Consider the following 15,110-nt stretch of genomic DNA (forward strand, 5'->3'; position numbering starts at 1 on the left):
CCATAAACATCAGTCATCTGATATTATTTACTAAGTGTGTCATTATTGAAATTAACATAGTCTTTTGTAGAACTTGTCTCTTTTGCTTCCTGAAAATCTAAAATTTATTTTTGGAAATACTAGTCAATGGATTTACTCTTGGATTCACACTATAGTTTCCTAAAAATAAATAAGCATAGAAATTTGGAAATGTTAAGTAAAAAAGACAAGGCAATTAGAATTAAAACATAACATGTTATTGTTTATGTGTAGATATAATATTTCTTTTTCTCCCCTGTCTTTTAGAATGAAGATAATCAGTACTGGCATCATTATTCTAATATATTTTGTCGACACAAAGCATAAAAGACTGGGTCTTAAAATAGATGGCATATGGGGTTTTTGTTTGTTTTGTTTTGACCATTTTAGCTAGGGTAGTTGCCACTTCTAAAAGTGACTGAGATAAAATAGTCTAAATTGGTTCCCAGACCGTCCTTTAATGGAGCCTAAACTGTAACTAACTCCACCCTATTTCCTGAAACACACAAATTTATGTCTCCAAATGGAGCAAACACCCACCCCAAGGAATAAATTTATAGTATTGAGATTGAACATCAGTTTCCCCTAGCTTATATAAAAGACCCAATCACTATGCGGTTCCCTAAGATGAAAAATAAACATCCTGTGTTCTAATTGTGTTCCTCACTTTCTGGAACATTTGTCATAAAAAGAAAGTAGAAATAGCCTCAACCTCATCTTTTATTACTACCTAGGCAATGGTTCAAATTCAAAGGTAAATGTACTGACTGCCATGGTGTTGCCTAATTGTTTGTTTGTTTGTTTTAGACTTAATACTTCATTGGTGATCCCTGCTAGAAAAGCAGCTAGAAAGCCTCTGATCCTCTTGAGAGAATTCTCCTCCCATGTTGCAATATGTGTGCTAGACTAAATTTATTATACCTCAGTTTTTACCCAAATAAAATTATAACACCTACTAAATTAATTAAATACTAATTTCTTGATAGTCATCCTAAAGGTTAAACCAGTCAAAGTTATTCCTGCTATCTTAGCTGTTATTTCAGATGACAATATATATAAAGAAGCTCTTTGGAAATTATAAAGTACTATTTTTAAGTTATTTTAATTTTAAATTAAAAATTAATTTTTAATTTAATTTTAAAGAATTACCAAGATACCAAACTTCACCAGGTTCTGAGTCTCTGCTTTGTGGATATAGAGACTCAGTTGTTTTTTTTTAACCTTCAAAATCAAAATCAACCAAACTTAAGAAAACTGATTCACTCTTAGCAAATTCACATCCAAAGAGAAATGAAAATCTATTTATTTCCCCCCAGTGATCCGTCTTTCCAGTTACAGGAATACTCATGCCACCTATTCAGGTTACCCCTTCCGTATCAACCAAGTAATGAGAAGGTTGCTTAGTAAGCAGAGCATCAGGGCAGAGGGAATTGGTTTGTCTTAAGGGATACTGACTTCATCTAACTGTGGAAAATTCTTATCAGCTCTCCTTGCCTCCTAACAAAGGATACATCCTCAGTGACCAGAACACCTCAGAACTGCAAAATGGAGTGTTACTTTCCCTTGGCTAAATATTGAGTGCTAATATTCTACTGTTCAGATCTCCACTAACCATGCCATTTTTTTAACCTGAAGTTACAGTGTAAATTATAGCCTTTATTAATTATGTTCTGGCTTTCATAACCAAATCTTGTCAGATTAATTGGATTTAAATGATTAGCAGTTCATTTAAATTTTTCATAGGTTAGATTATCCCCAAAGATGCTTACGTTTGCATTAATAAGCATCATCTCACCTTCTCAAAACCCTTCTCTGAAGATATGGGCTTTTCTGGGTTTTTTGTTTTTTTTTTTACCATTTACTAAATAACACCTTTATTCAAATTTAAGTGTTCTTTTAATCCTCATTATTCACTTTAGAAGTAGCAGACTGAATAAATCTGTGCAGCATAATTAATGATATTCCCTAGGTTTGTGTCTCATTTACAGGAGTTCATGTAACCACTTGGTATTCCTGACTTTCATTATTTTCATTCATATTTAAATTTTCACTTAGAAAAGTGAAACAAACTAAATAGAGATTCACAACTGAGTTTTTAAATCTGCTTCACCCAATCAGCTGTTTTTGGACTACACCATAAAATGCTATGAAAGTTTCATGACTGGTGCCGACAGCTTTGACGAGATGAATGCAGAGCTGCAGTCCAAGCTGAGTAAGTGCTTTTGCTCCTAGTGTGCTGGTGTGTAGCTTATCTTATTATGCCGAATGTTTATATGAGCTCCTCACTTGAATGTATTTAGATACCTCCTTATTTTTATTATAACTGCTTCTTAGGTGGAGAGAAATAAAGGATGTCCTTGCTTTATTATTTTAATAAGTAAAGTACCAGTTAGTGAAAAGATCTATGGTCTCCCATAATTCATGTCAGAAAGTTAAGGGGCCATTGTATTTCCAAAGAAAGAAATTATTTTTCCACTCAGCTATGATCTAGTGACATTCAGAACTTACTGGCTAACTTTTAAAAAATTTTCCATAGGTATTTTACATCATTTTCCTTTTTTTATAATAGTCATATATAAAATGCCAGAGTGGTAGGTAAAATAGATAAGTTTAAGATGTATAAAGCTATCCTCTAAAGACTATAGAATCATTCAGAATAGGAGGATACCTGCCACTCTCAACCCAAAAAATGAAAGCATTCTCTTGTGTGTCCGTGGGATAGACCTTCCTGAAGAATAGTGAGGACAGTTTCAGTGTGTCCACGTGAGAAAGGGAGCAAGCAGAGTATATGATGTTGGGTTTCTTTTTAAAGAGGAAAATTCATAGTGATCTGAAACCATAAGCACTAGTGACTTCTTTGCTATTTTGGTTATAATTAAGCATATAAATTATATTCATGTATTCAAACTATTATATACACACTGTGTGCCGCCCACGGTGTCGGCACCAGGGATACAATAATGAGTGAGAGAAATCTCTGCCCTCATGCGCTTGCATTCTATTAGAGACAATAATCAAATGAACAGTAAGTCAGATGGTGGTAAGTGCTAAGAGGAAAATGAAGCAGGGCTGGGAGGCAGAGAGTGCAGTGGACCACGGGAGGGATTGCGGTTTTACAGATGGTAGGAGGTCCCTCACTGAGAGGGTTTCAAGTAGAGACTAGAGGAAGTGAGGGAGAGAGCAATGGTAAAAACGTGGGGAAGAATTTTCTAGGCAGATAAGACCTTATGAAATTTTGGGTTTTTTTTCTCCAGGGGATTTATTTAACGTAGATGCTTCCAAGCTGGAATCATTAGCAGCAAAAAACAGAGCATTGAATGAACAAATTGCAAGATTGGAGCAAGAAAGAGAAAAAGAACCGGTTAGTAAACATGGTTATCTTCAATAGGCTTACACATTTACTGACATTCTTGTATCTCCATGGAGAAAACTAGCTATTTCTTTATATATAGAGAAAAAAAAAATTTTTAATGCATTAGCAAAATGCATTAAAATGCATAAATTTGCATTAGGAAATGCATTAGCAAAATAAGCTTCTTAAAAGTTAGGTTTTTTTTATATAGGCCACAACTCCTAATGAAAACATGTTTGGTCTCCCTAGAGCTTTGTTTTCCCTTATGATCTATCTGTCTTGGACTAACGGTGTTCAGAATATGATGAAAGAATCTTATCTACTTACATCAGACCAAAAGGATCTTTAGAACAAGGTCCCCATGTTACATACCTCATGGGAGCACCAACAAGAGGCCCTGAGCTTTGTAATCAGTGGAAAGAGAATGATAATCAACGAGTTTGTATAATATATTGTATCCTGAGGGCTTTCTAAAAGCTAAATGATGATGTCCAGATATCTAATGTTATTTTGTGTATTATGATACTGAAATGTTCTATAAAATAACAGATTTTTAAATGTTTGTGCTTTTTCAACCTGGCCGTTGACTTTATCTATCCCAAATTGGCTTCTGAAAAGTACTCCTCTCGACTGGGTAATAACAGTAAACTCCCCTTCTAGTTCTTTTTGACTCCCTCTAAAACTGAAAAGAAAACTCTAATTTATTTACCTTTCTTTAAGATGAATTTGAATATTGCTTTACTTTCAAGTAAAGTATGGAATTATTGACAAGAATAACTAACTTCATATTCTTTTTCTTTTAAAGAATCGTCTAGAGTCATTGAGAAAATTGAAAACTTCTTTACAAGCAGATGTTCAGAAGTATCAGGCATACATGAGCAATTTGGAGTCTCATTCAGCCATTCTTGACCAGAAATTGAATGGTCTCGATGAAGAAATTTCTAGAGTAGGTAAGCACAACTAGTGCTGAAAGTTCATTTCGGATGGGGCGGGAGCATACACGGGGCTCAGCACATACGGAGCAACCTTGTCATTGATATCTTTCTGCCTCTTAATGGTAAATGTTGGTAGCAGGCCGCCAAGTTTTTAGTGACTTCTATATCCGTTTCCTGAGGTTGCTATAACAAATTACCACAAACTTGGTGACTTAAAACAGTGGAAATTTATCCACTCACAAAAGGCTAGAGGCTGGAAATTGGCAGGGCCACACCTTCTCTGAAGACCCTGTGGGAGAACCCATTCCTTGCCTCTTCCAGCTTCTGGAGTCCGATGGCATTCCTGAGACTGTGGCCACGCCACTCCAGTCTCTGCCTCCATCCACACACTGCCTTCTCTGTGTGCATGTCTCTCTTCTGTCTGTGTTAATTTCTCTCTGTCTTTTCAGAATATTTATGACCTTTAGGGCCCACTTCAATAATCCAGGATAGTCTCCTTACTGCAAAATACTTAATCACATCTATGAAGACTCCTTGTCCAAATAAAGTATTGTTAACAAATTCCAGGGTCTGGCACTTCACATCTTTGGGTGACCATGATTCAACCTACTATACCTTCTAACATGTTTTCAGATACCTGGCTTTTTGAAGCCAAGACCTAACCTAAGAACATATGCTGTCTGAACATAAACATATCTTCAATTCCACCTTGTAATTAATAAGCCAGGTTTTTAAATCTTTGCTAGCCTCAGTCTGCTGTATTTGCCTTATCCTCTATCGCTATCACTACCGCCTAGGCTACTCCACAGCTTAACCTGATTGAAAATAACATGAAAAGGTGCTATAAAAGCCCAACTAAAGTTTGTTTATATCTTGTGTGTTCCTAACCTTCGTTTCATAAACACATATGGATCTTAATCATAAAACTGAAAATACTGTGGCCCATGAATTGCTTCTGTGGGATGCTTCTGTGGTGCCAAAGGTAGCACAAAGAAAGATATCTACACATCACAGAGCCATTGGCTGGCAGTTTACAAAATAAATAGCTATGTGGACCTACTATACTATTTTCCCAGGTCTCTGCCTAGTTTGATTTTACTCTTTTAAGGGTTTTACGCCTGAGCCTGTCTCATGTAGGAATTACATAGATACTCCTTAGGATATTTGATTTAACTCTTATTCTTTGGAATATTGATCATCTGTCATATCAAGGACAGTAATTATCTGGAGTATTTGCTAAATTGATTTATTTTTTTCCAAGTAAGTCTGATTATATGTTAGCTTTGCTCTACATCAACTCTTTAAATAGTTCACACTTGGCCACTAATATTTGTTCTCCATAATGACAAGGAAATTTAGACATCTTAATCAACTAGAATTGAAGGAACTTAATTTATTTCTTTTGCAATGCAGAACTAGAATGTGAAACAATGAAACAGGAGAATTCTCGACTACAGAATATTGTTGACAACCAGAAGTACTCGGTTGCAGACGTTGAGAGAATAAATCATGAAAGAAATGAATTGCAGCAGACCATTAATAAATTAACCAAGGACCTAGAGGCTGAACAGCAGCAGTTGTGGAATGAGGAGCTGAAATATGCCCGAGGCAAAGAGGCGGTATGTCTTACCATTCCCAGAGCAGCACCTCATCAGAACTTACCTTTGTAAAGGTCCATCCCAATTTAGAAGAACTGAGTGGGTAGAATAAATTGGCTAAAGAGGTAAAATTTTTCAGCATTGACATTTTACTAAAAACAGACTCATCCCTTCATGTCAATTCAGTAATAGCCCAATTTCTCGGTCATACTTAAGATAGCCTGTATTTTCCAATAGTGAACCAAGAAATGAAGGAAAAACGTCTCTAAAGCCGTGGAAATAGTTTTCATAAGTCCCAGGCCTTTTATTCTAGAAGTGGACATGAGTCACTTCTTCATTTACGTCCTCACTGCTCAGACGTGTTTAACATCTGCTGTGTACCGCTCACCATGTCGGGTGCAAAGGGAGGATAAAAAGACATGGGAACGTAAGAAACTGCCGTTCTAGATGACGTTTCTCTTCCATGAGGTCAGACCTCCACCACATACTGAGGAAGCCTGTAGTACACATGAGCAGGATTTTGGTGTGCGTAGTGTAGGGTGATGGATGGCGGTGGTTTTCAGAAGGCTTCCTTGCAGATGTAAGACCTGAGCTGAATTGGGAATGTGAGGAGGGAGGATTAGCCTGGCCAGGCTGGGGAGCCAGCAAGTGACGTGTGTGGGGAAGTTAGGGAGGAAGCAGCACCAGGCACTCTACTGTCCTGAGCTTTCCATGTGGCTAGAGCCTAACAGCAAGGGATGTGGCATGTGCAGAAGATGAGACTCAAGGATAAGAAAGACCAGGTGGTGAACATCCTTGTCACGTTTAGAAGCTCAGACTTTATCCTGAAAGCTCCAGGAAGCAGACCATTAATACGTTAAACACATAAGATCACATTTCAGAAAGATCTCATTTTTGATAATGTGATAAAATGGATAGAAGGAAGCAAAGCAGTCAGATAAGGATCTGTGGGAAGTAATTGGTAGAAATTACAGACTGAAGTTTAGATAAAGCTAGTGGAGATTCAAAGAAATGGGTGGATTCTGTCTGCTTAGGAGGTAGAATGAATAAGGAGATGAAAAAAAGGGGGCCGACACCAGGGTCTGGTTTGAGTGATGGGGCAGGTAATGAGTAGTATCATCCACTTAGGAACAGAAGAGATGGAGAAGCTGGCAGTCAGGAGAGGAGATGGTAGGCTAGACCTGTTGTGCCCATGCAGCATTTAAATGAAAATATCTTACAGACTATTTTACATGGGCCTGTACTGCAGCATTAAATACCTGGGTTTGCAGTATAGATTTGGTAAAAATCTGTATATATTGTCATTGGAGCCACAGGGTAGACGAATTCACCAAGGAACAATACAGAGGAGGAAGATAGAACTCTGGAAATATCAGCATCTTGGAAGTGGACAAAGGCCCCTTAAGAAAGGCCTGAAAGGAAGTAGGTTCTCGATTCCCCTACCAGGGATCAAATCTGCATCCCCTATATTGGAAGGGCAGGGCCACCAGGGAAGTCCCAGAAGGCATGTCTTTTTAAAAAGGCTCCTTTAAGCATCTACGTTTGCCTATGGGGGCAGTTCGGGTTTTTCACCCTGATCATATTGTGAAGTTCATTATAAGCATAATGAAACAGTTTCTTGGTCAGGTTTTAACTGTTTTACATTATTAAAAATCTGTATTTTACACAGCTGCGTATGTAATTCTTAATATGGAATGCACAATTCAGCCTGAGCAATAAGCACTGCCTCATTTTTTGAGCCATTTCAGCAGATTTTTGCTTTGCCTTAATTATCTGTGCTCCCTCGTACTCCTGACCTGCTCATCTCTGTACCTGTGTATAAAAGAGAAAAATACGTATTTCTAGCCAGTGATGGTGATCGCAAAGGTCTTTGAACCTAGAATTTGGTAAACCTTTGTGGTAGCCCTGGGTTTGCCAGCACGTTTATGTGACCTCAGCACAGCATCTAACTTCTCAGAGCCTCAGTTCCTTTCTTTACAAACTGAAGTGTGATTAGACCAGGTCGGTGAACCTGAAATGTCACTTCAACAGTTATTAGCACATTTTGTCTCTCAAGCACTGTGTGGGAGAGGGGAAGTCATGAATCTCTAGACTAGGTGAACTCTGTTTACTAGCTCAAACTAGCTGTATGAGTGCTGTTTTTGGTTTGGAGGATCAGGCTGAAAGAAGAAAATTACCCAGGAAGTGGGTAAGCAGTGGCCTAATGAGGGGCCAGTTGGGCCATAGTCAGTGGGAAGAAAACCTTAGGGTACTGAGTAGGAGAGATTAAAGAATGGAGGCAAAATACTAAAGTCCAGCATAAAGAGTCCACCCCTTAGTTTTCTTTCCAGACTGATTTTTATCCCACCCACCACCTCTGACTGGGAGTCTGCTTCTAGAGCTCTTTGCTGAGATGGGCATTGAGGCTACCTCCAGACTCTTCAGGAGGAATGTGGTGCATGTTCTCTGTCTGAACTGGCTGGGGGAAGGAGAAATGTATCTCCTTCTGCTGTCCCCACAATCTGGCAGGATGGAGCACATGGCCTTGTGAAAACTGCTTTATTACACCAACAAAATCCTAGTGAAAAACAACAATTTCTAGGATTATTTAGTATAACGCCAGAGAGAACTCCATACCTTAGTCATCCCTGGAGAGCTACTATATTACAAATTATAGTAATTGAAATGATTTCCTGATTTATTAATGTGAAATCTTAAATTTTGCATATAAGTGTTGCTTTTAAGTTTTTAGAAATTGAAGATTATTTAAGCAGGTTCTGATAGGTACTTTTGCCCTTGCCTTCTTTCAAAGTATTCATTTTATAGATGGTAACTATATGAAAACAAATTGCCTAGACTCTGCAGGTTTGTTTATTTCATCAGATACTGAGTACTCTATGCCAAGTACTGTTCTAGTTGCAAGGGATGCAGCTGCTCTCGTGGAGCGTGCTTTCAGGTGATGGCGATGAACACATGAGTAATCTCTCTCAGGTGGTTACAAGTGCTCTGAAGGGTAAAGTAAGAGAGTAGAGAAATTGGGGGTGTTATGTTAGAGGGAAAGACTTCTGATGATGTAACTTGAACAGAACCCTGAACGGAGGGAAGAAGACCAGGAAATGTGGAATATGTTAGTAAAATATTTTTATCAAAACAGTTGAAATAACATTCAGAGACTTGAGTGACTACAGTTCACTCGTTTTAAATAAATGAAATGTTTTATTTTGTACATTGACAAAGCTAAGGTTTGTTTCTGTTTGATAATTTCTCTGTCTGGTACTTTAAAAAGTGAATTTTAGTTAATACCTCAACATGGACTTTTATTCCAAACTCGTTGTCAGATAAATGGAAGAACAATACTATTTTGTTGTTGTTATTCAGTCACTAAGTCATGTCCGACTCTTTGTGACCCCATGGGCTGCAGCACGCCAGGCTTCCTTGTCATTCACTATCTCCCAGAGTTTGCTCAAACTCATGTCCATTGAGTTAGTGATGCTGTCTAACCATATTGCTTACTAATTAATTATGGTGTTAAAACTATCTTAAAATTTAGTGTGAATAAAATCTTTCATTCTTTATATTTTAAAACTGCTACTGTTACTACTAAAAATGCCAACTTTAAAACTAATGAAAAACACATAATCTTTGAGTAAAGCTGCAAAAAAAAAATGCCAATTGAAAACCATATGGAATAGAATTGTTTGTTTTAGTTCAGTGTTTCTTTTTGTGTTCTCTTCTTACAGATTGAAACACAATTAACAGAGTATCATAAATTGGCTAGAAAATTAAAACTTATCCCTAAGGGTGCTGAAAATTCCAAAGGTTATGACTTTGAAATTAAGTTTAATCCTGACGCTGGTGCCAACTGCCTTGTCAAATACAGAGCTCAAGTTTATGTACGTAATCGTGAGTACTTCGAAGGTTTTTAAGTGATATGGTTGATGTCTGCTCATAATATTTATAACTAACAGTTTAAACTTCAGCAGGTCCATAACTCAGGACTAAATGTAGAAATACAACACTGAAACTTGCCTTCTTTCTTCCTGGTAGTAGACCCCTGCTCTCTGTTGTACCGTACTCTTCGAATTATAAAGCCTCATCTTCCCTCTCTTCCTCTAAAAGATTTTATTATATATAAAATAGATGCAAAGATTAAGACAAAAATGAGACCTGATGCTTGCTCTCAAGTTGCTACTACTCATCTCAAGGGAGAAAGACAAAATAAATACTTTATACATGCTTTATTAGAAGTCTTTACACGATATACTAACAAGATCAGTTCTTCTCAACTGAGAGAAGTCTCTACAGCAAAGGTGAACCTGGAATGAAATCTTCAAAGATGAGATATTTATGGGGTGATCTGTGGAAAGGTTTTCAGGCACAAGGACACACAGGAAGGCATGAAGTATAACAGAGCATTAAGTACCACCAGCGGCCAATAATGAGAGTACTGTACATAATTTTCAGATATGGCCAAGGATGTAATTTGAGGAAGAAAAATTTTAAGTGCCCCCCAAAAAATGTTAATTTTCAAAATAGTTTTTAATATAAGAATGTCAATTAAAGTCTAAAACCATGTGTTTTTTTCTCTTAAGAATCATTCATTCGTTCCGTGAATTATTTATTGAGTATCAACTACATTCCATACCAGCTAGATGCTGAGATAAAATACCCAGAAAGAGGAATTCCCTGGTGGTCCAGTGGTTAGGATTCAGCCAGGTCCAGGTTAAATCTCAGGTTGGGGAACTAAAATCTCTCGAGCTGCACAGCACACCAAAAAAAAAAAAAAAAACACACACACACACATGTAAAGATACAGTCCCTACGTTCCATGTTGCAGTTTATTGGCAGACAGATTTTGATTAAATCTAAGCTTATTTTCAATAGAAAAAAAATGCATCCAATAAACAGTTAATCTTTTACTCTTGTTTCTCAAGCAGCTGCTTGGTAGGTAGGCAGATAGAGTTTACTCATCTGTGTTTTGAGTAGTTTGATGTATCAGTGCAAGAAAACAATTTCTGGATCAAATTACTGTAGAAAAGATTACCCAATGCAAAAAGAATGCATATTCTCAGAAAAGAAGAATCTTTTCTTTGCCCCCTGGAAATAGTTTTACATAATAATAGGACAATAAAAATAGCATCAAGAAGATGCAGCCCCCACTGTCTACCAATAAGTAGTATTTGGAGAAAGGTTCTTAAAGAGATTAAAGAGGCAACTGCATCCTTCAAAAAAGAACTGCCAAAATTTAAAACTCAGCAAAGATTTCAGAAGACCTACTGAAAACATAGTAGGGTTTTGAAAACATGTAGAGTTTTCTTTTGGAGCGATGAAATTGTTACAGAATGAGAATACCTTGTGAATGTACTAAATGCCATGGAGTTGTATACTTTTTTTAAAAGAGTTGTGGGTGAGAGAACACCTCCCTCCTGCCTCCCAGTTTTGGCAAGCCAACTTGAGCAATCACCAGCTGGAAAACCGTGGCCACTGAGAAGTCCTGGGACATCTGACAAAGGCAGGCATAAGCTAAGCTTTCTTACCTTGTCAGCCTCCTAGACCTCAGACTGAAAAAGCTGGTGGAAGGGGAAGTGGTGAGAGCCCCTTTTCTCTCGCTCTTATGTTAAGTCCTGCCACAGGAACTCAGGAAAAGTAGAGGGGGAAATTGCCCTCTCCCTGACAGGGTCCAGATCTTCCTTGTTCCTTCTGCAGCCTCAGTCCTACTTTGCGCGGCTTCTACATCCCAGTCCTTGTTGGATAGACAATCGTCATGTTTCAAGTCTTCTGCTATTAACAACAGAGTTAGAATGAGGAGCAAAAAAAATGAAAAGGACATATAAGGCTAAAGAATTGGAAAGGATTAAGGGGAAAACGATGCATGGAGAGAACAGAGCATAAAAATAAAACCTACATATAATTTGTTTTCAAGAAAGATAACATTAAATTACATGTACTTAAAGAATGTTTAAGTAATAGCAGTGAATTTCCAGAATAGAGAAGCCAGTCTAGAATTTTGCAAGTATTCAAAACCAAAAGCAAGTTACATTCTATAGTTATGGAAATTCCAGTAAAATTAGTTTTATTTTCTTATTGATGGTGTATTAACTTAGATTTAAAACACCGTGGCTTCACTTTTCTCCAAAAGATTCCTCATGAGAGAACTTGTGGAATTATATCATATGTAACTGACATTCCTATGTGTTTTATAGGCACCACTCAAGGAACTGTTGAACCAAACTGAAGAAGAAATTAATAAAGCTCTAAATAAAAAGATGGGTTTAGAGGATACTTTAGAACAAGTAAGTAATGAAACAGTTGTTATACATATAATGTTTTGTGGTTTCCAATTGCTAAGGAATGGATTTTTAATAAAATACGAAAAATGAGTTATACCCTTGACCTAGAAACACTTGAAGTAACTTTTTAAGTAACTTAAACATTCTAAGCTTCACATATCATTAATGATGAAGTGATATGAAACTGAGTAAATCTCCCTTTTTTTCTAATGGCAAATCACCTCTTATAACTTGAGGTGATTTAGTAATATTCGTTTTTTTAGTAAAAGGAAATTGAAATAACTACCTTAGAAGTGAGTATATATCATTTGCAGTTAGAAGCTAACTAGCTATGATTGATAAGAGACTTCCGTTTCCCAGATTCTTCATTCAGGACCATGGAATTCAGGGAGATTCAATTTTAAATGCCTATAAAATTCTTTTTCTGAAAGTAGGTTCAGAAAATTCCTGCTTCTGAGATACTTGAAACATACAATCACCAATATAGCTGAGAAAGAAGACTATTGTATTCGATAACCTTTAGGGTAGGGTAATCATTGTTATAATTGATTAAGAAAAGTTAAAAACTCCTCAAATACAAACAAAAGGTATTATTTACATGGCGTGGACTGTAGCCCACCAGGCTTCTCTGCCCAAGGGGATTCTCCAGGCAAAAATACTAGAGTGAGTTGCCATGCCCTCCAGCAGGGGATCTTCCCAACCCAGGGATCTAATCTAGGTCTCCCACACTTGCAGGCGGATTCTTTACCATCTGAGTCACCAGGGAAGCCTATTTGTTTATTTAACACCAAACAAAGCAACCGCCTAGCTAATTCAACTCTTTGAAAACTATGTTCTGGCTAACAGATTTTAAGATAGAAATCCTATCTTTTTTGAGAATAGAAGCTTGTTAACTTTTCCTCATCTGAAAATAAAATCTATGCATTTCACAAATAACTTTAAAAGTAACGCACACTTTTTTTATATTAACAAATTTTCATCAATACTTACTTTGTATTAGAATTTTTCACACCTCCCACACATAGAAAAAGTTGTTAGATAAGTGAAGAGTTTCATGATACTATTGTTATTGTAATTTAGGGCTTCTACAAATGTGTGGGTTTTGTGACTATCATGGGGAAAAGATAAGAATTAGGACTGCTTTAACGGGTGTGCCCCAGTGGTGATGGTTATTTGAGGTGAAGTGTTTAGCCCACTTCAGTACAGTTTCTCTCTGGTTGGAGTGGGCAGTAAGCCTGAAGGCTCAAAAAAGTATGAATTTCAAGCAGTAGGAGCCTCTTGACTGAAATCTGTTTCAGACTACTTGAAACTTTTTAAAGGCTATAGGCAGGAAAAATTGGGCAGGGTAGGGACGCAATTATGAAATGCCTACTATAGTTTAGGCACCATGTTAATGTCCCAAAGATCAATATAACCAAAGCTTATATGAAATACAAAGTCCCATTCAGAGAAGACTAACATATGCTATTATGCTAATCAGATTTGCTTTTTGTTTTTGTTTTTTTCTGCAAGACTCCTTTGGTCATAGAATAAAGTGACTGAGAGGGAAGGCAACTGAAATTAAGAGGTTAAGCTGTAGTACTCAAGTAGGAAATTATGGACATAAAGGGAGGAAACGAAGAAAGGGGACAGGTTGAAGAAATGTTGAGGCAGGACCCAAGCATTTTGTGGCTGAATGAATGCTAGGAGAGAAAGGAGGAGCAACAGTGACTTCTGTTTTTCTAGGGTGGGCAGCGTAAATTAGGAAGAAAACGAGGCTGGGAGTGGCCAGGGCAGTGCAGGAGATGTTGAGCTCGCTTTCCATGAGAGACAACGAAAAGGAAGCTGAAGCAATAGATTGAAAATATAAAAAGGATACTGGGTCTGAAGCCAGGGATGTGGGTGACATTTCTTAGAATGTGTAGAAGAAAGTGGCAAAAGATTGGCAAAGGAAGGAAGTAGACGGAATAGTTGGAGAATAATCAGAAGGAGGAGGATACACTGTAGAAGTCAAGTAAAGAAGAAAGAGTGACCCTAACTAAACTCACTGTGGTAAAGAATTCACAGCGTATAGAAGGAAGTGAGAAGGGGCTTCCGTGGTGGCTCAGACAGCAAAGAATCTGCCTGCAATGCAGAAGACCCAGGTTCAAGCCCTGGGTCAGGAAGATCCCCTGGAGAAGGGAACCCACTCCAGTATCCTTGCCTGGAGAATTCCATGGACCAAAGAGTTCACAATATATACATAATCATCTTGCTGTACATCTTAAACCCATGCAATGTTTTTTTTTTTAATTGAAGGATAATTCCTTTATAGTATTGCCTTGGTTTCTACCAAACATTAACGTGAAACAGCCATAGGTCTACCCATGTAAACCCATGCAACATTATAGGTCAATTATATCTCGATAAAACTAGAAAAAAAGGGAGTGATCAGTGATGTCGTATGCTTGAGAGACTAAAACCTGAAACTGTTTTTAACTTTTATAGCCGATTAACAATGCGATAGTTTCAGGTGAACAGCAAAAGGACTGAGCCATACATAAACATGTATCCATTCTTCCCCCAAAACTCCCCTCCCATCCAGTCTGCCACATAACATTGAGCAGAGTTTCCTGTGCTGTACAGTAGGTCCTTGTCGGTTTCTATTTTAAGTATAACAGTGTGTACATGCCCATCCCAAACTCCCTAACTATCCCTTCCCTCCATCAACCTTAAGGTTCCCTCAGCAACCTTAAGTTCATTTCTAAGTTTGTGAGTCTGTTTCTATTTTGTAAGTTCATTTGTATCATTTCTTTTCAGATTCCACATTTAAGAGATGTCGTACAATATTTCTCCTCCTGTCTGACTTCGCTCAGTATGACAGTCTCTAGGTCCATCCTTACTGCTGCAGATGGCATTATTTCATTTTCTTTAATGGCTGAGTGATATCCATGGTGTGTGTGTGTGTGTAGATATACAT

General features: G+C 37.5%; 1 protein-coding gene across 3 annotated transcripts in view; it reads left to right on the forward strand.

Annotated features, from left to right (window-relative positions):
• Positions 1-15,110, forward strand: part of NDC80 (NDC80 kinetochore complex component) — a 35,650-nt gene that overhangs the window by 9,674 nt on the left and 10,866 nt on the right. For 2 of the 3 annotated variants that reach the window (XM_061399822.1, XM_061399821.1), the window contains 6 exons: positions 2,137-2,230; positions 3,273-3,379; positions 4,176-4,320; positions 5,719-5,924; positions 9,623-9,775; positions 12,086-12,175. In XM_061399822.1, coding sequence (XP_061255806.1) covers positions 2,137-2,230; positions 3,273-3,379; positions 4,176-4,320; positions 5,719-5,924; positions 9,623-9,775; positions 12,086-12,175 — 795 coding nt within the window. Of the gene's footprint in view, positions 1-2,136; positions 2,231-3,272; positions 3,380-4,175; positions 4,321-5,718; positions 5,925-9,622; positions 9,776-12,085; positions 12,176-14,950; positions 15,085-15,110 lie in introns of all 3 variants that reach the window. The other variant, XM_061399823.1, reaches the window with a different exon arrangement.

The sequence above is a fragment of the Bos javanicus genome, chromosome 24, assembly GCF_032452875.1.
Source record: "Bos javanicus breed banteng chromosome 24, ARS-OSU_banteng_1.0, whole genome shotgun sequence".
Classification (NCBI taxonomy): Eukaryota; Metazoa; Chordata; class Mammalia; order Artiodactyla; family Bovidae; genus Bos; species Bos javanicus.